At 42.9% G+C, this 22,055-nt stretch overlaps 1 protein-coding gene across 1 annotated transcript; it reads left to right on the top strand.

Annotated features, from left to right (window-relative positions):
* The first annotated feature begins 17,664 nt into the window (after nt 1-17,664).
* Nucleotides 17,665-21,290, top strand: LOC124700208 (outer envelope protein 64, chloroplastic-like). The gene is made up of 3 exons (XM_047232373.1): nt 17,665-17,885; nt 20,787-20,939; nt 21,125-21,290. Exons 1-3 carry the CDS (start codon nt 17,680-17,682, stop codon nt 21,273-21,275), a joined length of 510 nt encoding a protein of 169 aa, XP_047088329.1. The 5' UTR covers nt 17,665-17,679; the 3' UTR covers nt 21,276-21,290.
* The last annotated feature ends 765 nt before the right edge of the window (nt 21,291-22,055 follow it).

The raw sequence follows: 22,055 nt of genomic DNA, 5'->3' as shown, positions 1-22,055 counted from the left end.
GAGCCTAAGGACATATTTGTCCATATGCTACAGCGGAGCGTGTCTCTATCCCATAAAGTGAATGCTAGGATCCATTTTATTCAAACAAAACAAAAAACAAAAACAAACCGACGCTCCAAGCAAAGTACATAAGATGTGATGGAATAAAAATATAGTTTCAGGGGAGGAACCCGATAATGTTGTTGATGAAGAAGGGGATGCCTTGGGCATCCCCAAGCTTAGACGCTTGAGTCTTCTTAATATATGCAGGGGTGAACCACCGGGGCATCCCCAAGCTTAGAGCTTTCACTCTCCTTGATCATATTGCATCATACTCCTCTCTTGACCCTTGAAAACTTCCTCCACACCAAACTCGAAACAACTCATTAGAGGGTTAGTGCATAATAAAAATTCACATGTTCAGAGGTGACACAATCATTCTTAACACTTCTGGACATTGCATAAAGCTATTGGATATTAATGGATCAAAGAAATTCATCCAACATAGCAAAAGAGGCAATGCGAAATAAAAGACAGAATCTGTCAAAACAGAACAGTCCGTAAAGATGGATTTTATTAGGCCACCAGACTTGCTCAAACGAAAATGCTCAAATTGAATGAAAGTTGCGTACATATCCGAGGATCATGCTCGTAAATTGGCGTAATTTTCTGAGCTACCTACAGGGAGATAGACCCAGCATTCGTGACAAAGAAAGAAATCTGGAACTCGCGCAAGTAATCCAAATCTAGTACTTACTTTTCTATCAAAGACTTTACTTGGCACAACAAAACTCAAAACTAAGATAAGGAGAGGTTGCTACAGTAGTAAACAACTTCCAAGACACAAATATAAAACAAAAATACTCGGAGTAAAAACATGGGTTGTCTCCCATAAGCGCTTTTCTTTAACGCCTTTCAGCTAGGCGCAGAAAGTGTAACTCAAGTATTATCGAAGGGTGGTGCACCTACAGCGGGGTCTGGAGTTTTCTCAACCATGCATAGTATATTGGATACATAAGTTTCAGCGTCTCCCTTCTCATTAGTCTTGGGCTTGCTACTCTCATCAAACAAATTTTCAGGAACAAGCCAAGTATAGTTATTTTCTAGTGCATCATTCATAGCTAGGAGTTTACATGGTATTGGTGCTTTGATCTCCCCGCCATCATTAACATTATTAGTGTACCTTATCCTATCCATATCCATTTTTTCAAGGAGACCAACAAAATTAGTATGAGAACCAAGCATATTAAATTTAGCAAAGACCTTTCTAGCTTCTCTTGCTAGACCACCAAATTCTCTAAGAAGGGTTTCTAAAACAAAATCTTTCTTTTCCCCTTCTTCCATATCACCAAGTGTGAGAAACATGTGTTGGATTATAGGATTTAGATTAACAAATTTAGTTTCCAACGAAGCGAACTAAAGCAGACAGCAGCAATTTCATAAGTGGGAGCAAGGTCTACCAAGTGTCTATCTTCAAAATCTTCAACGGTACTAACATGGGTGAAAAATTCTTCTATATTGTTCCTTCCAATTATAGACCCTTGTCCTACCGGTATGTTCTTTGCGGTAAAATTAAAAGGAAACATGATGAAATAAGTAAAGTAAATGTAAGTAACTAATTTTTTTTTTTGTGTTTTTGATATAGAGTGCAAGAAAGTAAATAAAGTAAAACTAGCAACTAATTTTTTTGTGTTTTGATATAAGTGCAGCAAACAAAGTAGTAAATAAAATAAAGCAAGACAAAAACAAAGTAAAGAGATTGAGAAGTGGAGACTCCCCTTGCAGCGTGTCTTGATCTCCCCGGCAACGGCGCCGTAAATTTGCTTGATGCGTGTAGTTGACACGTCCGTTGGGAACCCCAAGAGGAAGGTGTGATGCGCACAGCCGGCAAGTTTCCCTCGCTAGAAACCAAGGTTTAATCGAACCAGGAGGGAGTCAAGAAGCACGTTGAAGGTTGATGGCGGCGGGATGTAGTGCGGCGCAACACCGAGATTCCGGCGCCAACGTGGAACCCGCACAACACAACCAAAGTACTTTGCCCCAACGAAACAAAGTGAGGTTGTCAATCTCACCGGCTTGTCGTAACAAAGGATTAACCGTATTGTGTGGAAGATGATTGTTTGCGGAGAAAATAGTAAAAACAAGTATTGCAGCAGATTTGTATTTCAAGATTAAAAGAATGGACCGGGGTCCACAGCTCACTAGAGGTGTCTCTCCCATAAGATAAAAGCATGTTGGGTGAACAAATTACAGATCGGGCAATTGACAAATAGAGAGGGCATAACAATGCACATACATGACATGATAATTATAGTGAGATTTAATTGGGCATTACGACAAAGTACATAGACCGCCATCCAACCGCATCTATGCCTAAAAAGTCCACCTTCAGAGTTATCATCCGAACCCCTCCAGCATTAAGTTGCAAAGCAACAGACAATTGCATTAAGTATGGTGCGTAATGTAATCAACAACTACATCCTCGGACATAGCGCCAATGTTTTATCCCTAGTGGCAACAGCACAACACAACCTTAGAACTTTCTGTCACTGTCCCAGGTGTCAATTCAGGCATGAACCCACTATCGAGCATAAGTACTCCCTCTTGGAGTTAAAAGTAAAAACTTGGCCAGAGCCTCTACTAGAAATGGAGAGCATGCAAGATCATAAATAACACATATGTAATAACTTGATAATTAACATGACATGGTATTCTCTATCCATCGGATCCCGACAAACACAACATATAGAATTACAGATAGATGATCTTGATCATGTTAGGCAGCTCACAAGATCCAACAATGAAGCACAATGAGGAGAAGACAACCATCTAGCTACCGCTATGGACCCATAGTCCAGGGGTGAACTACTCACTCATCACTCCGGGAGGCGACCATGGCGGTGTAGAGTCCTCCGGGAGATGAATCCCCTCTCCGGCAGAGGTGCCGGAGGAGATCTCCGTGAATCCCCCGAGATGGGATCGGCGGCGGCGGCGTCTCGGAAGGTTTTCCGTATCGTGGTTTTTCGCATCGTGGGTTTCGCGACGGAGGCTTTAAGTAGGCGGAAGGGCAGCAGTCGGGGGCCGGACGAGGGGGCCACACCATAGGGCGGCGCGGGCCCCCCCGGGCCGCGCCGCCACGTGGTGTCGCCACCTCGTGGCCCCACTTCGTGTGTTCTTCGGTCTTCCGGAAGCTCCGTGGAAAAATAGGCCCTCGGGTCTTCGTTTCGTCCAATTCCGAGAATATTTCGTTACTAGGATTTCCGAAACCAAAAACAGCAGAAAACATGAACCGGCACTTCGGCATCTTGTTAATAGGTTAGTTCCAGAAAATGCACGAATATGACATAAAGTGTGCATAAAACATGTAGGTATCATCAATAATATGGCATAGAACATAAGAAATTATCGATACGTCGGAGACGTATCAATCACCCAAGGTTTATCGAACTCAGGGAGGAAGAGGTCAAAGATATCCCTCTCATGCAACCCTGCAACCACAAAGCAAGAAGTCTCTTGTGTCCCCAACACACCTAATAGGTGCACTAGTTCGGCGAAGAGATAGTGAAATACATGTGGTATGAATAAATGCGAGCAGTAGTAATAGTGCCAGAAAAGTGCTTGCTGGCGTGTAGTTGATGGTGGTAGTATGGTAGCAGTAGTAACGCAGTAAAACAGTAAACAAGCAGCGATAGCAGTATTTCGGAACAAGGCCTAGGGATTAGACTTTCACTAGTGGACACTCTCAACTTTGATCACATAACAGAATAGATAAATGCATACTCTACACTCTTGTTGGATGATGAACACATTGCGTAGGATTACACGAACCCTCAATGCCGGAGTTAACAAGCTCCACAATTCAATGTTCATATTTAAATAACCTTAGAGTGCATGAAAGATCAAGCACGACTAAACCAAGTACTAACACAAGCATGCACACTCGTCACCTTCACACTATGTAGGAGGAATAGATCACATCAATACTATCATAGCAATAGTTAACTTCACAATCTACAAGAGATCATGATCATAGCATACGCCAAGTACTAACACGGATGCACACACTGTCACCATTACACCGTGCATGAGGAATAAAACTACTTTAATAACATCACTAGAGTAGCACATAGATAAATTGTGATACAAAACACATTGCAATCATAAAGAGATATAAATAAGCACTTCACTACGCCATTCATAACAGTGAATAAGTATTTTGTGAAATATAGCCTAAGAGACCCACACGGTGCACACACTGTCACCTTTACACACGTGGGACAAGGAGTCTCCGGAGATCACATAAGTAAAATTCACTTGACTAGCATAACGACATCTAGATTACAAGCATCATCATATGAATCTCAATCATGTAAGGCAGCTCATGAGATTATTGTATTGAAGCACATAGGAGAGAGATGAACCACATAGCTACCGGTGCAGACCCCGAGCCTCGATGGAGAACTACTCCCTCCTCATGGGAGACAAGCAGCGTTGATGGAGATGGCGGTGGTGTCGATGGAGGAGCCTTCCGGGGCACTCCCCGCCCCGGCGGCGTGCCGGGACAGAGACTCCTGTCCCCCAGATCTTGGCTTCGCGATGGCGGCGGCTCTGGAAGGTTTCTCGTACCGTGGCTTTTCGTATCGAGGTTTTAGGTCAGGGACCTTTATATAGGCGAAGAGGCGGCGTCAGAAGGTCGAAGGGGCGACGACACCATAGGGCCGCGCGGCCAGGGGGTGGGCCGCGCCACCCTATCATCTGGGGGCCCTGTGGCCCCCCTCTTGAGGCTCTCGGGTGTTCTGGATGCTTCCGGGCAAAATAGGAACCTGGGCGTTGATTTCGTCCGATTCCGAGAATATTTCCTTACTAGGATTTCTGGAACCAAAAACAGCAGAAAACGAGAACTGGCCCTTCGGCATCTCGTCAATAGGTTAGTTCCGTAAAACGCATAATAATGACATATAATGTGCATAAAACATGTAGATATCATCAATAATGTGGCATGGAACATAAGAAATTATCGATACGTCGGAGACGTATCAGCATCCCCAAGCTTAGTTCTGCTCGTCACGAGCAGGTAAAACGATAACAAAGATAATTTCTGAAGTGACATGCCATCATAACCTTGATCATACTATTTGTAAACATATGTAATGAATGCAGCGATCAAAACAATGGTAATGACATGAGTAAACAAGTGAATCATAAAGCAAAGACTTTTCATGAATAGTACTTCAAGACAAGCATCAATAAGTCTTGCATAAGAGTTAGCTCATAAAGCAATAAATCAAAGTAAGGGTATTGAAGCAACACAAAGGAAGATTAAGTTTCAGCGGTTGCTTTCAACTTGTAACATGTATATCTCATGGATAATTGTCAACATAGAGTAATATAACAAGTGCAATATGCAAGTATGTAGGAATCAATGCACAATTCACACAAGTGTTTGCTTCTTGAGGTGGAGAGAGATAGGTGAACTGACTCAACATAAAAGTAAAAAGAATGGTCCTTCAAAGAGGAAAGCATCGATTGCTATATTTGTGCTAGAGCTTTTATTTTGAAAACATGAAACAATTTTGTCAACGGTAGTAATAAAGCATATGAGTTATGTAAATTATATCTTACAAGTTGCAAGTCTCATGCATAGTATACTAATAGTGCCCGCACCTTGTCCTAATTAGCTTGGACTACCGGATCATTGCAATACACATGTTTTAACCAAGTGTCACAATGGGGTACCTCCATGCCGCATGTACAAAGGTCTAAGGAGAAAGCTCGCATTTTGGATTTCTCGCTTTTGATTATTCTCAACTTAGACATCCATACCGGGACAACATGGACAACAGATAATGGACTCCTCTTTAATGCATAAGCATGTGGCAACAATTATTATTCTCTTATGAGATTGAGGATATATGTCCAAAACTCGAAACTTCCACCATGAATCATGGCTTTAGTTAGCGGCCCAATGCTCTTCTCTAACAATATGTATGCTCCAACCATAAAGGTGGTAGATCTCTCTTACTTCGGACAAGACGGACATGCATAGCAACTCACATGATATTCAACAAAGAATAGTTGATGGCGTCCCTGTAAACATGGTTATCGCACAACAAGCAACTTAATAAGAGATAAAGTGCATAAGTACATATTCAATACCACAATAGTTTTTAAGCTATTTTGTTCCATGAGCTATATATTGTAAAGGCGAATGATGGAAATTTTAAAGGTAGCACTCAAGCAATTTACTTTGGAATGGCGGAGAAATACCATGTAGTAGGTAGGTATGGTGGACTCAAATGGCATGGTGGTTGGCTCAAGGATTTTGGATGCATGAGAAGTATTCCCTCTCGATACAAGGTTTAGGCTAGCAAGGTTATTTGAAACAAACACAAGGATGAACCGGTGCAGCAAAACTCACATAAAAGACATATTGTAAACATTATAAGACTCTACACTGTCTTCCTTGTTGTTCAAACTCAATACTAGAAATTATCTAGACTTTAGAGAGACCAAATATGCAAACCAAATTTTAGCAAGCTCTATGTATTTCTTCATTAATGGGTGCAAAGTATATGATGCAAGAGCTTAAACATGAGCACAACAATTGCCAAGTATGAAATTATTCAAGACATTCTACCAATTACTACATGTAGCATTTTCCGTTTCCAACCATATAACAATGAACGAAGCAATTTCAACCTTCGCCATGAACATTAAAAGATAAAGCGAAGAACACATGTGTTCATATGAACCAGCAGAGCGTTTCTCTCTCCCACACAAGCATGTATTTATTCAGAGAATGAAAATAACAAAACAAAAATAAAAGCACACAGACGCTCCAAGTAAAGTACATAAGATGTGACCGAATAAAAATATAGTTTCAAGAGAAGGAACCTGATAAGTTGTCGATGAAGAAGGGGATGCCTTGGGCATCCCCAAGCTTAGACGCTTGAGTCTTCTTGAAATATGCAGGGGTGAACCACCGGGGCATCCCCAAGCTTAGAGCTTTCACTCTCCTTGATCATAGTATATCATCCTCCTCTCTTGACCCTTGAAAACTTCCTCCACACCAAACTCGAAACAACTCATTAGAGGGTTAGTGCACAATAAAAATTAACATGTTCAGAGGTGACACAATCATTCTTAACACTTCTGGACATTGCATAAAGCTACTGGACATTAATGGATCAAAGAAATTCATCCAACATAGCAAAAGAGGCAATGCAAAATAAAAGGCAGAATCTGTCAAAACAGAACAGATCCGTAAAGACGAATTTTAAAATGGCACCAGACTTGCTCGGATGAAAATGCTCAAATTGAATGAAAGTTGCGTACATATCCGAGGATCGCTCACGTAAATTGGCATAATTTTATGAGTTACCTACAGAGAATTAGGCCCGGATTCGTGACAAGAAGAAATCTGTTTCTGCGCAGTAATCCAAATCTAGTATGAACCTTACTATCAAAGACTTTACTTGGCACAACAATGCAAAAAAATTAAGATAAGGAGAGGTTGCTACAGTAGTAAACAACTTCCAAGACACAAAGATAAAACAAAGTACTGTAGCAAATAAACACATGGCTTATCTCCCAAGAAGTTCTTTCTTTATAGCCATTAAGATGGGCTCAGCAGTTTTAATGATGCACTCGCAAGAAATAGTATTTGAAGCAAAAGAGAGCATCAAGAGGCAAATTCAAAACACATTTAAGTCTAACATGCTTCCTATGCATAGGAATCTTGTAAATAAACAAGTTCATGAAGAGCAAAGTGACAAGCATAGGAAGATAAAACAAGTGTAGCTTCAAAAATTTCAGCACATAGAGAGGCATTTTAGTAACATGAAAATTTCTACAACCATATTTTCCTCTCTCATAATAACTTTCAGTAGCATCATGAGCAAACTCAACAATATAACTATCAAATGAAACATTCTTATCATGAGTCTCATGCATAAAATTATTACTCTCCACATAAGCATAATCAATTTTATTAGTTGTAGTGGGAGCAAATTCAACAAAGTAGATATCATTATTATTCTCATCAAGTGTAGGAGGCATAGTATAATCACAACAAAATTTACTCTCCATAGTAGGTGGCACCAAAAGACCACTATCATTATAATCATCATAAATAGGAGGCAAAGTATCATCAAAGTAAATTTCCTCCTCAATGCTTGGGGGACTAAAAATATCATGCTCATCAAAACCAGCTTCCCCAAGCTTAGAATTTTCCATATCATTAGCAACAATGGTATTCAAAGTATTCATGCTAATATGTTCCATGGGTTTTTTAATTTTCGGATCAAACCATCCATGTCTTAACTCATGAAATAGAACAAGAAGCTCATTTTTGTCCATTATGCCAAACTAGTGTAAACAAGAAACAAAAAGATGCAATTGCAGGATCTAAAGGAAATAGCTTCGAGTACTTACAACGGCGAAAATAGCTTAGTAGCCGAGATCCGGAGTGTGAGTACCTTTACCTTTCCTCCCCGACAACGGCGCCGTAAAATAGCTTGATGTCTACGGAAGCTTCTATTCTTGTAGACGAGTGTTGGGCCTCCAAGAGCAGAGGTTTGTAGAACAGTAGCAGCTTTTCCTTAAGTGGATCACCCAAGGTTTATCGAACTCGTGGAGGAAGAGGTCAAAGATATCCCTCTCATGCAACCCCGCAACCACAAAGCAAGAAGTCTCTTGTGTCCCCAACACACCTAATAGGTGCACTAGTTCGGCGAAGAGATAGTGAAATACATGTGGTATGAATAAATGCGAGCAGTAGTAACGATGCGGTAAAAGTGCTTGTCAGGCGTGTAGTTGATGGTGGTAGTATGGTAGCGTAGTAACGCGAAGAAAACAAGTAAACAAGCAGCGATAGCAGATATTTAGGAACAAGGCCTAGGGATTAGACTTTCACTAGTGGACACTCTCAACTTTGATCACATAACAGAATAGATAAATGCATACTCTACACTCTTGTTGGATGATGAACACATTGCGTAGGATTACACGAACCCTCAATGCCGGAGTTAACAAGCTCCACAATTCAATGTTCATATTTAAATAACCTTAGAGTGCATGAAAGATCAACACGACTAAACCAAGTACTAACACAGCATGCACACTCGTCACCTTCACACTATGTAGGAGGAATAGATCACATCAATACTATCATAGCAATAGTTAACTTCACAATCTACAAGAGATCATGGTCATAGCATACGCCAAGTACTAACACGGATGCACACACTGTCACCATTACACCGTGCAGGATGAATAAAACTACTTTAATAACATCACTAGAGTAGCACATAGATAAATTGTGATACAAAACACATTGCAATCATAAAGAGATATAAATAAGCACTTCACTACGCCATTCATAACAGTGAATAAGTATTCTATGAAATATAGCCTAAGAGACCCACACGGTGCACACACTCGTCACCTTTACACACGTGGGACAAGGAGTCTCCAGGAGATCACATAAGTAAAATTCACTTGACTAGCATAACGACATCTAGATTACAAGCATCATCATATGAATCTCAATCATGTAAGGCAGCTCATGAGATTATTGTATTGAAGCACATAGGAGAGAGATGAACCACATAGCTACCGGTACAGCCCCCGAGCCTCGATGGAGAACTACTCCCTCCTCATGGGAGACAAGCAACGTTGATGGAGATGGCGGTGGTGTCGATGGAGGAGCCTTCAGGGCACTTCCCGCCCGGCGGCGTGCCGGACAGCAGACTCTGTCCCCCGGATCTTGGCTCGCGATGGCGGCGGCTCCGGAAGGTTTCTCGTACCGTGGCTTTTCGTATCGAGGTTTTAGGTCGGGGACCTTTATATAGGCGAAGAGGCGGCGTCAGAAGGTCGAAGGGGCGACGACACCATAGGGCCGCGCGGCCAGGGGGTGGGCCGCGCCACCCTATCATCACGGGGCCTCGTGGCTCCCTCGCGGCTCTCGGGTGTTCGGATGCTTCCGGCAAAATAGGAACCGGGCGTTGATTTCGTCCGATTCGAGAATATTTCCTTACTAGGATTTCGGAACCAAAAACGATGCAGAAAACAGGAACCGGCCCTTCGGCATCTCGTCAATAGGTTAGTTCCGGAAAACGCATAATAATGACATATAATGTGCATAAAACATGTAGATATTATCAATAATGTGGCATGGAACATAAGAAATTATCGATACGTCGGAGACGTATCAGATATACATGTTACAAGTTGAAAGCAATTGCTGAAACTTAATCATCCTTTGTGTTGCTTCAATGCTTTTACTTTGAATTTATTGCTTTATGAGTAACTCTTATGCAAGACTTATTGATGCTTGTCTTGAAAGTATTATTCATGAAAAGTCTTTGCTATATGATTCATTTGTTTACTCATTATCTTCATCATTGCTTTGAATCGCTGCATTCATCTCATATGCTTTACAATTGTATTGATCAAGATTATGATAGCATGTCACTTAAGAAATTATCTTTGTTATCGTTTACCTACTCGAGGGAGAGTAGGAACTAAGCTTAGGGATGCTTCATACGTCTCAAACGCACCTATAATTTCTTATGTTCCATGCTACTTTTATGATGATACTCACATGTTTTATACACATTATATGTCATATTTATGCGTTTTCCGGAACTAACCTATTGACGAGATGCCGAAGGGCCGTTCTGTCGTTTTCTGCTGTTTTTGATTTCGAAATCCTAGTAAGGAAATATTCTCGAATCGGACGAAATCAATGCCCAAGCATCCTATTTTTCCACGAAGCTTCCGGAACACCCGAGAGCCACTCGTAGGGGAGCCCCGGTGGGCCCGGATGATACGGCGGCGTGGCCGTGGCCCGGGCCGCGCCCCTATTGTGTCACCGCCTCGTCGGCCCTCCGACTCCGCCTCTTCGCCTATTTAAAGGTCCCCGACCTAAAACCTCGATACGGAAAAGCCACGCGTACGAGAAACCTTCCGCAGCCGCCGCCATCGCGAAGCCAAGATCCGGGGGACAGGAGTCTCCGTTCCGCACGCCGCCGAGACGGGGAAGTGCCCCGGAAGGCATCTCCATCGACACCACCGCCATCTTCATCAACGCTGTTGTCTCCCATGAGGAGGGAGTAGTTCTCCCTCGAGGCTAAGGGTCAGTACTCGTAGCTATGTGGTTAATCTCTCTCCTATGTACTTCAATACAATGATCTCATGAGCTGCCTTACATGATTGAGATTCATATGAGATTTGTATCACTATTCATCTATGTGTTACTCTGGTGATGTTATTAAAGTAGTCTATTCCTCCTCCACGGTGTAATGGTGAGAGTGTGTGCATCGTGTAGTACTTGGCGTAGGTTATGATTGTAATCTCTTGTAGATTATGAAGTTAATTATTGCTATGATAGTATTGATGTGATTTATTCCTCCTTCATAGTGTGATGGTGACGATGTGCATGCTATGTTAGTACTTGGTGTAATTGCAATGATCTATCATGCACTCTAAGGTTATTTAAATATGAACATTGAATGTTGTGGAGCTTGTTAACTCCGGCATTGAGGTGCTCTTGTAGCCCTACACAATTAGTGGTGTTCATCATCCAACAAGAGAGTGTAGAGTGGTTTTATCATGTGATCAATGTTGAGAGTGTCCACTAGTGAAAGTATGATCCTTAGGCCTTGTTTCTAAGCATCGAAACTCCGTTTATTTACTGTTCTGTTGCATGTTTACTCGCTGCCATATTTTATTCAGATTGCTATTACCACTCATATACATCCATACTACTTGTATTTCACTATCTCTTCGCCGAACTAGTGCACCTATACATCCGACAAGTGTATTAGGTGTGTTGGGGACACAAGAGACTTCTTGTATCGTGATTGCAGGGTTGCTTGAGAGGGATATCTTTGACCTCTTCCTCCCCGAGTTCGATAAACCTTGGGTGATCCACTTAAGGGAAACTTGCCGCTGTTCTACAAACCTCTCGCTCTTGGAGGCCCAACACTCGTCTACAAGAATAGAAGCACCCGTGGACATCGGAGGGCTCTACATCACCATGCCCACCTCCTGGACCGATGCGTGAGTAGTTCATCCTTGGACTATGGGTCCATAGCGAGTAGCTAGATGGTTGTCTTCTCCTCTTGTGCTATCATGTTTAGATCTTGTGAGTCGTTTATCATGATCAAGATCATCTATTTGTAATGCTACATGTTGTGTTTGTTGGGATCCGATGAATATGGAATACTATGTCAAGTTGATTATTGATCTATCATATATGTGTTGTTTATGATCTTGCATGCTCTCCGTTGCTAGTAGAGGCTCTGGCCAAGTTGATACTTGTAACTCCAAGAGGGAGTATTTATGCTCGATAGTGGGTTCATGTCTCCATTGAATCTGGGGGAGTGGCAGCAACCCCTAAGGTTGTGGATGTGCTGTTGCCACTAGGGATAAAACATCAATGCTTTGTCTAAGGATATTTGAATTGTTTACATCACGTACAGTACTTAATGCAATTATATGTTGTTTGCAACTTAATACTGGAAGGGGTGCAGATGCTAACCCGAAGGTGGACTTTTTAGGAATATATGCATGCTGGATAGCGGTCTATGTTCTTTGTCGTAATGCCCTAAGTAAATCTCATAGTAGTCATCATGATATGTATGTGCATTGTTATGCCCTCTCTATTTGTCAATTGCCCAACCGTAATTTGTTCACCCAACATGTTATTTATCTTATTGGAGAGACACCACTAGTGAACTCGTGGACCCCGGTCCATTCTTTTACATCTGAAATACAACCTATCGCAATCACCATTCTCTCGTTGTTCTTTGCAAACAAACATCATTCTCCACACCATACGTTTAATCCTTTGTTTACAGCAAGCCGGTGAGATTGACAACCTCACTGTTAAGTTGGGGCAAAGTATTTTGATTGTGCTGTGCAGGTTCCACGTTGGCGCCAGAATCCCTGGTGTCGCGCCACACTACACTCCTTCACCAACAACCTTCACTTGGCCTTCATCTCCTACTGGTTCGATAACCTTGGTTTCTTACTAAGGAAAAACTTGCTGCTGTACGTATCACACCTTCCTCTTGGGGTTCCCAACGGATGTGTGCTTCACGCGTTATCAGGAGGCTCGGGTGTTTAGGTTTTTCCCGAGATCGTGAATAAATAGGCGGAAGGGCGAGGTCGGTGGACGCTTGGGGGCCCCACACCACCCCATGGCGCGGCCAGGGGCTGGGCCGCGCCAAAGTATGGTGTGGACGCCCTGTGGCGCCTCTTCGTCTCTCCTATGGACTTCGTCTTCGTTACGGTAAAATAGGAACTTCGGCTTTTGTTTCGTTCAATTCCGAGAATATTTCCTGTACAACTTTTATGAAATACAAAACAACAAAAAACATGGAACTGACACTGTGGCATCTTGTGAATAGGTTAGTGCCGGAAAATGTATAAAAGTGCAACGAAGTGTAAGCAAAACATATATAAATTGGTGTAAAACAAACATAGAGCATCAAAAATTATAGATACGTTTGCAACGTATCAACCGGCCAAACCACCGCTCTCTCCGCCACTGGCCGACGTGTTTCCGCGATGCCTCCATCATCTCGTCTTGCCTTAGGATTCTCCTTCGTAGATCCACCACCACCCTCGGTCATCTCTTTAAGCCACGAGACCTTTTTCTCTGTCTTCGGTGACTTGGCATCCCCGATCCTACCCCTAAGTTTATTCCTCATCGGAGTCCGGCCTAACGCTGCTAATCGTGTCGTCCCCGACCCCAACGGGGTGGATGGCAAGCTTTATCCATCTCTCTCTGTTCCAGTCATGGTCAGATGTGAGGATAGGAGAGACGTGTGGTTGCAGAAGAGACAAGACCAGGTATGACTCACTAGCACGAATCTTTGCACGATGACCAACGGTGATGGAGTTGACTGAATAGCAAAACCGTTAGTTTATCCCTTCAAAGTGTCTTAGTCATGAAACCTTGTTTGTCCGTTCATTCACATCTTGATGACAACCTGCTCCTTGGCGGCCACGAAATCAGGCTTGTTTTGTTGGGACTCGGAACTGTTGATGCTAGGTAGTGTAATGGCAAGATGTACTAGAGGAAGGAGGAAGGGGATTCAAAAAAAAATTGGTAGTCCATATAATTTCAAGTTAGAGGCTCCTCCCTTGTGACCACACGACTTCAAATTAAACATCCTTGAGGGTAAAATTTGTTGGGTCATACCTCTAGGGCTCTATCGACACGATTGAACTAATTTCCATACTCCATCCATTTCAAAATATAACTTGTCCATTCACCCAACTTTCCATATTTGATCAAACATTGGTCTAATAAAAGGCTAGGCTACATGTCACAAAAATGTTATCACTTGATTCATGCTCAAAAGCAACTTTCAATGATATCATGTTGTGTCACACAATTTAAGTTATCAGTATACTTACTGATCAAAATTAAATGTAAAATTGTGTGTAGCTTGCATAAAGGAACTCATAAAGATTACGAGGCAGAGTAGCTTATATCCACATCACCATGTTAAAGACATAAATACCAATGGTTCAATATTTTAAGTAATTTTTTTTGTCAGCCTAAGGCCCCATTTAGAACATGTGAACATTTTTCCAGCTTAGAGAGAAACTAAAATGTTCCATGTGAAATTCAAGCAAGACAACAAAAGAGGTTCCAAATTTCACCAATAAAGGCATGTTTTCATCGATCACCAACATATTGTCACATTACCTCCAAAAACTATTCAAGTCACATATTTCTTTTTTTTTGACACAGTCATGTATGTCCTCCACCAGATGATTGAGCGGGCGAAAGTGGAGGGGTTGCTTTATGAGCTAGCCCCAAACGGTATTCGGCATTGAATTTCGATGTATGATGACGATGTGGTCACCTTCGTGAGTCCGTATAAGACGGGGAATTGGAGACATGTGCAACCATTGTGCAGGACTCCGGGGTGGCATCGATGCTGCATACGAACCTCGCCAAATGCTCTCTTCACCCATCCGCTGCTCACCGGAGCATGTGGACCTAGCTCGTGACATCCTTCGATGCGAGATAGCTTCACCCTGCAAGTTTCTAGGGCTAACTCTTGGCCTTAGGAAGGTTACAATGGTCCAGCTGCAACTCGTGGTAGGGAGTGCAGCAAGTATGATGCAGCCCTGGTGGGCGAAGCTTCCCAACTGTGGAGGCAGGGACAGAGCTATGAAAGTAACACAAGGGGGCCAATTGCATGTATAATTTATTGTAGGGGGGCATATAAGTAAATTTATACAAATTGTAGGTCAAATGTACATGTTAACCAGAGTTTTTTTCATTAAAAAAATCACCATGGGGGGGGGGGGGGCATGGCCCCAGCCTACCCCCTGATGGCTTTGTCCCTACGTGGAGGGAGGATGATTCTCGCCTAAACCACTTTGTAAGTGGTTCCTATCCGTGCCATGATGCCTTTGGATAGCCCTCCTAAAGTCGTCAGCGCACGATGCTCAAGTTGTGTCGTTCTTTCATGTGGAATGGCCGTTTTATGATGTGGGTTAAGTTTGCCAAACTTTCGCCTTCTTAACCTTGCCCTTCGCTGCCACTTGGCATGGGTGCAACGAGTTGACCCCATGGAGGTATAGACGGAGTTCAACGTCCAGTTGCCAACTTTGAGCACTGCCATTTTTGAATCGGATACCATCTACACGTTGGGCAATGGTGAGGAGGCACGGTTCTAGAAAGACCGCTGGATCAACGGTGACAGGGTAACATACATTGTCCCCAATGTGGCGAAGCTGGTGTGAGAGGCGTGAACTCCTGCTCGGCGAAGGAGGGACTCTCCAAACAGTGGTTGACAGATCACGGGCCAGACCTGGGGGGCTGTGCTGGAGTTCTCCTTTTGGCATAGGTTAGCCAACATTCATCTCGACCCCGACCGAGAGGTTGCACTGGTGTGGAGATGGACGGGAGACGGTCTCTACTCATCTAAGTTGGCTTATGTGGCCTTCTTTTCCCGGCACGACGGACACCTCGGTCCACGAGCAGATTTGGAGGTTCAGGGCGCCCTACACCGTTGCAAGTTCTTTGCATGGATGGCCTCGCGAAACCCCCGTTAGACAATAGACAAATTGCAACGCGTGCCCTGCCCTGCCCGGTGGCATGTTCTGTGTGACCAGCCTCCATAGACCCTTCATCACCTTCTTCTCGGGTGTGTGGTGGTCCGAGAGGTCTGGGCGTGGGCTCTCCAGCGATGGGGAAAGCTGGATTGGATGCCGGCCGTCAGGGGCGGAGCCACACCCCGAGCAACAAGGGCCATGGCGCGGGGCTCTGCAAATTCTCTGGCCACCTACCTATATGGATTTTGAGTTTGGCCCAGGGTACTTTCCCGACTTCTGTATCCCATTATACCCAGCAGGCCAGCACGACCAAAACATGTGGAAACGAGCGATTAAGCACTCCTCGAGCCCTTCTATCTTGCCCGCTCTGCCCCCTCGCTCCTTGCGACTAAACGCGCGCCGCCACTCCATAGTCTCCGGTATGCGCTGGAAGCCTGGAACCCATCCTTCTCCACCGCAGTGCCGCCCCATGCTAGGCTGCTCGACCGCTCGCCGCTGACCCCGCCCTCCCAGGACGCCCTTCAGCCCTTATCCACGCAACCGTCTGCCAGCGCCGCTCCGGTGATGGAGTGTTGCAGCTCTGCGTATCTGCCTCATCTCCATGTTCCACTCAAGACTCAGCCGCAGCTTCGCCTCTGCAGGAGTTACGTAATATCTGATCATCTCACAATTTTCAAATTTCAATCTAAATTGATTTATGTGACTGTTCATAATTGTTTGATTCGTTTTGCTATTGATTTCATGTTTTAGTAGTATATATAAGATTTGGAGATTCTAGATATGTAAGTGACAAACAAAATATTGCAATCGTACCAAAAAAATTGTGCCATTATATAAGTTCTTTCTAAAAAAAATTATTTTAGTTTTTGGCCCGGGGTTTACTCCGATCCTGGCTCCGCCACTGCCGGCCGTTGACACCGACCTGAATGATTGGTGGTCACCGCGATCATGCCCTTTGATGCATCGCTGGAACATGTGGATGGCAACCAATTTGATCTTCAGGTGCATTTGGCGGCACCGGGTTGCATCCCAAGCAGCGATCAAGGCGAATATCAAGGAAGAGTTCGAGGATTGGTGACATGTCAAACTCTTCCGTGGTAGAGTTTTTGATTTTCCGAAGAGTTTGCTCCCCCGCGGCAGTATGGAGAGTAGCCTAATATAACCTCGAGGAGTTGCCACATCTTGTTGGCAACGAACTACCATCTTAACGTTGTGTATGCCTCGTGGTCTTTCATGGTGTATTCTGCATAAACTGCCATCAAAAAGTGTTTGCAGAATACACAATGAAAGATCATGAGGTATACATTTTCAAAAAAAGAAGCCTATTTTCTTTTTTCGGTAGATCTAGCTAGATTCTGATGTATTCAAACATGAGTCTATTTTGAAAAAAATAGCTGACCTTTTGTATCGCCCGTGGTATATAGCTCCGCGAAGCCACGGAGCACCACGGTTTGTTATCCATCCACACCACACGCACGCAGCTTTCTTCACGCCGCCTCCTTCTTCCGGGGCCTCGCCGTCTTCCTCACCACCGCCCTCGCCTCAAAACCCCCGCCCCTAAACCCTAGCTCCCGAATTCGCCACCGCCCCCGCCCCGCTCGGACCACACGAGCCATGGCGTCCTCCGCGGCCGCCAACCTCTGGGTGCTGCTCGGCCTCGGCATCGCCGGCGTCCTCCTGGCGGCGAAGCGCCTCAAGCGCCCCGCGCGCCCGGACAGCGGCGCCTTCGTATCGCGCCTCGAGCTCCTGCCGCCTCCCCAGCCCCCGCCGCCCCAGGCGCGCCACCCCCTCACCGACCTCTGCTTCGCCATAGCTGACGCGTAAGCTCCTCTCGCCCCCCCTCCCCCTTCGGTGTTTCGCTGGAATTCAGTTCTACCCCCAGATTGGATTCGAGGGAGCGAGCTAGCATCGCCTGGTCCGTAATTGGATCGCTTGAATCGTACTGGCATGATATCACTGGTTCGCGGTGTTGCTTAGGCCTTAGGGGGATTGAATTTGTGTTGGTGGTACCACTACCGCTGGGCCGAGGTGGTAGAATTTACTCGGCGTGAGGCACTGCATGTGCTCAATTATATCGTGCTTTTGTTTGAAAAATAGTAAATTGTCTCGCATGGGGCAGCTTCATGAATGGCAACTTTTAGTGGCTGGCGCCACAAAAGGAAGCAATGCCCTGTAAGGCTGTAAGAACACATGAACGTTGGTATTAGATACACATGTAACATGTTATGGTGTTATTTATCGTAGTTACCTAGCATACCCTAGAACTAGGCGAATCAGTAGTTCCAGCATGCATTGTGGCTATTGACGAGTGTTATATAGTAGATGCTAGAATCCGTGGATAAAAGGTAACACAATAATGAGTTCACTGATAATTTATCTTGTTAGCTTTCAAGCCATTTGTTATTTGCTAGAGCTAAACTTGGGAATTAAGATCAAGTTTGATGGATGATTTGTACGCATACAAATCTAGACATGAGCTAAACTTGGTATTAGAACGCCATTTCGGTAGGCCTCCTGCACGAAGCAACAGAAGACATGATTTGTACGCATATAAGATTGTATGTGTTTTTTGGTGAGAGTTCGGGATTTGTTCTTAATTTTTACTCATGTCCATGGTTAAAAAGAGAGCTCCTAGGCACGAGGCAACAGAAGAATGGATAGCGCTTAGTCAGCCTAGGCATGTGCTTTGGCGAGTTGGGACATAGCTAAAACTAGGAATTTACATCTAGCACTTTTTGAACCCTGTTCTTGTCTTATTGAAATTTGTTTTCTGGTATGTGCAATGATTCTACCCTGAAGTAAAAGTTTTTTTCTGATAGGTTATATTTGAATCATCATAATATTTATATCATGGGAATATTGAAACGAATAATTACCTTCAACTTCCTCAGTCATCATACCTTACCCATTTAATTAAAGGTGTAATAGTTTTATCAACTTATGGCTGTAATCATGCATGGTTTCCTTTACCAAATGATGTGGTCTGTGGTGGCTCATGGCTTGTCTTTGAAATCTTTTTTTGGTGGTAGTATTATTAAACCATTATGGAGCAGACGTTCCTGTCCTCTTTGATAAAATGAATGGTACTTTTACCTTTGTGGTTTGATACTGGTCTTGTTGCAGTTACCTTTGTGGTTTGATACTGGTCTTGTTGCAATCATGATAAATATTAAGTTTTTAACACAACCCAGCAGTTGTAAACTCATGATACATGTTCTGTAGTACCATGGTTTCATAGTTTCTAGTACATTTTCTCACTTGAACCAACTCAAAACCTGTCATGTTTGACCGTATTTATCCTGTTTAACACGGTTTTAGCATTTCATGTTCTGCTGTTAAATTGGAATGGATTGGCTAGCTACGGATCAGGCTACTGCTGCTGACTCCTCGCCTGAAGGAGTTCCATGGGCCTATTTTCGGGGAAAACTGAACCAACTATCTATGAAAGTAAAACTCACATGATTGCATTACAAATAGGATCTGCATTCAATTTGCAACTGTAGTATCTACAGTTAAAATTTTAAAACATAGATGTATTTGCCAATTGCTAAAGTGCTATGGCCATGTTCAAATGAGCTTAAGTACTTGAGGTATTCCCTGGAACTGTGTTGTGGGCTTATGTGTTTCCTGGAGGGAAGTGCTGTTCCCTGCGACCCTACCCTCATGGTCTAAACTATTTGTCCAAAACTTCGAATAGATGGTTGTTACTGCACAACCATGTCCTGAATGTGTTATATAAATAAGCATCCAATTTATGTTTATGTCATCCTTTCTCCTATCCAAAAGTGAGTATATTCGGACATCAGAACATTCTTAGAGATAGTATTTCAACCATAAATTTCTGTTCAAACATGTTACCTCATATAAAAGCAATTCTACAGTATTAAGTATATGAAATTCTTATGAATCTATTAATTTCAGCTTCATGTTTAGGGCACTTTCAGACGAGAAAAACACTAAGCTTGTGTCTCGATATATTGAAAAGATGGAAAAGGTTTTCACAAAACCCCAAGATGGGGTCCAGTATACCGCAACACACTATTCCAGGAATCAGTGGGCATCCCACCTCCTGGTAAATGCGCCCTAATAAGCCCTAAAGCACCAGCGCGCGCCCAAAGTTCGGCTTCCTCCCTGATTTGCCTGAGCTTCAAACATGTAATCGTTGCAATGCTTTCACAGCATCCAAGAAGTGAACAAAACCGTAGAGGCAGCACGTTGAGAAGATCCATGGGAATCTTGGCAAAAATGCTAAAAGTTCTTTGAAATGTTTGACTGACAAAAATGCTAAAACTTCTTTACGTTTTGAATCGGAGGTTGTATTTTTTAGTGTCTGTATGTTATATCTGTTTCCTGGAAGAAATGCAATCCCCTTCAACCCTACTGGCACCCTTGTAAGCTATTTATCCAAACTTTCAAATAGATGGCTGGTACTGCCTAGCCATGTCTTGAATGTATTTTATGAATACGCATTCAATAATTGGTTGTGGCATATCATCTCTTGCTCATAATTTGTGTGATGTGTTACCATGTATATATCCATTTTGTTTTTGAACTTTGCTTCTATTCTTCAATGCTGCCCCTGTGCACTTTTAGATATCTGTTTTCATGTTTTCTGAAGCTGAATGTCAAGAGTATTCATCTACTTGGTTATGCAGTCCTTCATGCTGGTTGCATTACTTTCCTTGACCACATATATGATGCACTTGTTTTGATGATTGCAGATTCCATGTCAGTAGTTACATAACAAGCTTCGGCAGCCTAGAATGGGCAAAGACACACGATGCAGCAACACAAACATCTCTAGTGGTTTCAACTCTTGTTGATGGTGGTGCTATTTGTGTCGGGAAAACTGTTATTGATGAGATGGCATATAGGTACATTCGTTTGCTTTCTGAACATAGTTTCAGAAACCTGTGTTAAGTTTTGATTCCTTTTTTCTTTTCCTCCTTTCTGTTTTAATGCCAATATCATGAAGATGTTATAGGTTTCTTACATTTGCTAGGATTATTTTCCAGCTTTTCTAGTGTGTCTGCTGACTTAATGCACCTTCCTTGTTCAGTATCCATGGTGAGAATAAGCATTTTGGTACACCAACAAATCCTGCAGCTTCTGATCGAGTACCTGGAGGATGCTCTAGTGGATCAGCTGTAGCTGTTGGTGGTGGCATGGTAGATTTTGCATTGGGTAAGTCGATCTCTATGTGCTTCTAATTTAAGCAAACTTGAAGTTTGTTAATATTATTGTTCACTGCCGGTTGCTTCATAATTCTTTGGATACCAGATCTTGGTATGATGCTATCAGTAGTAGCGGTAACAAATGGACTATTCTTTTTCCACGCAGTTGTAGCACTTATATGCATGTAATTTTGTAGGGTAATTGCTCATGGTAATGGTGTTCAAGATTGTTTTCATGTTGTGAAATCTGAACCATGCCCGTCATTAAACTTCATACTCTCTTTGATTACATGTTATATACTTTACTTGCACTTAATGGCTTAATGCACTCAGCCAATCCAAGTAACGTTTTCAAAATTCATACTGTTACCTTTTTGCAGACAAAGAGAATTTTTTTGCTCGTGGCAATTCAACATATTGTACAATCGATAGCAAACAATAGTTATTGCCAGTCAAGTTTACTTTGGACAGCACTAGAAGTAATCTAATATAATGATAGGAAGGTAACTGATATATTGATTTCTATATGAAAAGATATAATTCAGCCACTATCATTGATCCAAGAAAATTGTATAAGTACTAACTAGCAAAGAGCATTTTATCAGCAAAGAAATGATGTGGACATGTGGTAACATGGCATTTTTACCCTAGTTTGTTTGCACTAAATCCTACTTTCCTGTGCATCATAATTATCTCAACCTGTGGTTTAGGCAGAACCTATTCTGGTGATAGTTACTTGAATTCTAGAATATGTATGTTCTATAGAATTGTAATAAATTAATATTCCTACTCAGTTTTGTATCTGCTATTTGTACT

The sequence above is a fragment of the Lolium rigidum genome, chromosome 3, assembly GCF_022539505.1.
Source record: "Lolium rigidum isolate FL_2022 chromosome 3, APGP_CSIRO_Lrig_0.1, whole genome shotgun sequence".
NCBI classification, from domain to species: Eukaryota; Viridiplantae; Streptophyta; class Magnoliopsida; order Poales; family Poaceae; genus Lolium; species Lolium rigidum.
The sequence above is the reverse complement of the archived record's forward strand: the minus strand, read 5'-3'. Positions and strand labels throughout refer to the sequence as shown.

Bases quoted from the DNA above. Each gene is read 5' to 3' on its own strand.
- LOC124700208 (XM_047232373.1), top strand. From the start codon at position 17,680: ATGGCGTCCTCCGCGGCCGCCAACCTCTGGGTGCTGCTCGGCCTCGGC. The intron at 17,886-20,786 runs GTAAGCTCCTCT...TGATGATTGCAG, and splicing joins TGCTTCGCCATAGCTGACGC to ATTCCATGTCAGTAGTTACA. The intron at 20,940-21,124 runs GTACATTCGTTT...TTCCTTGTTCAG, and splicing joins ATTGATGAGATGGCATATAG to TATCCATGGTGAGAATAAGC.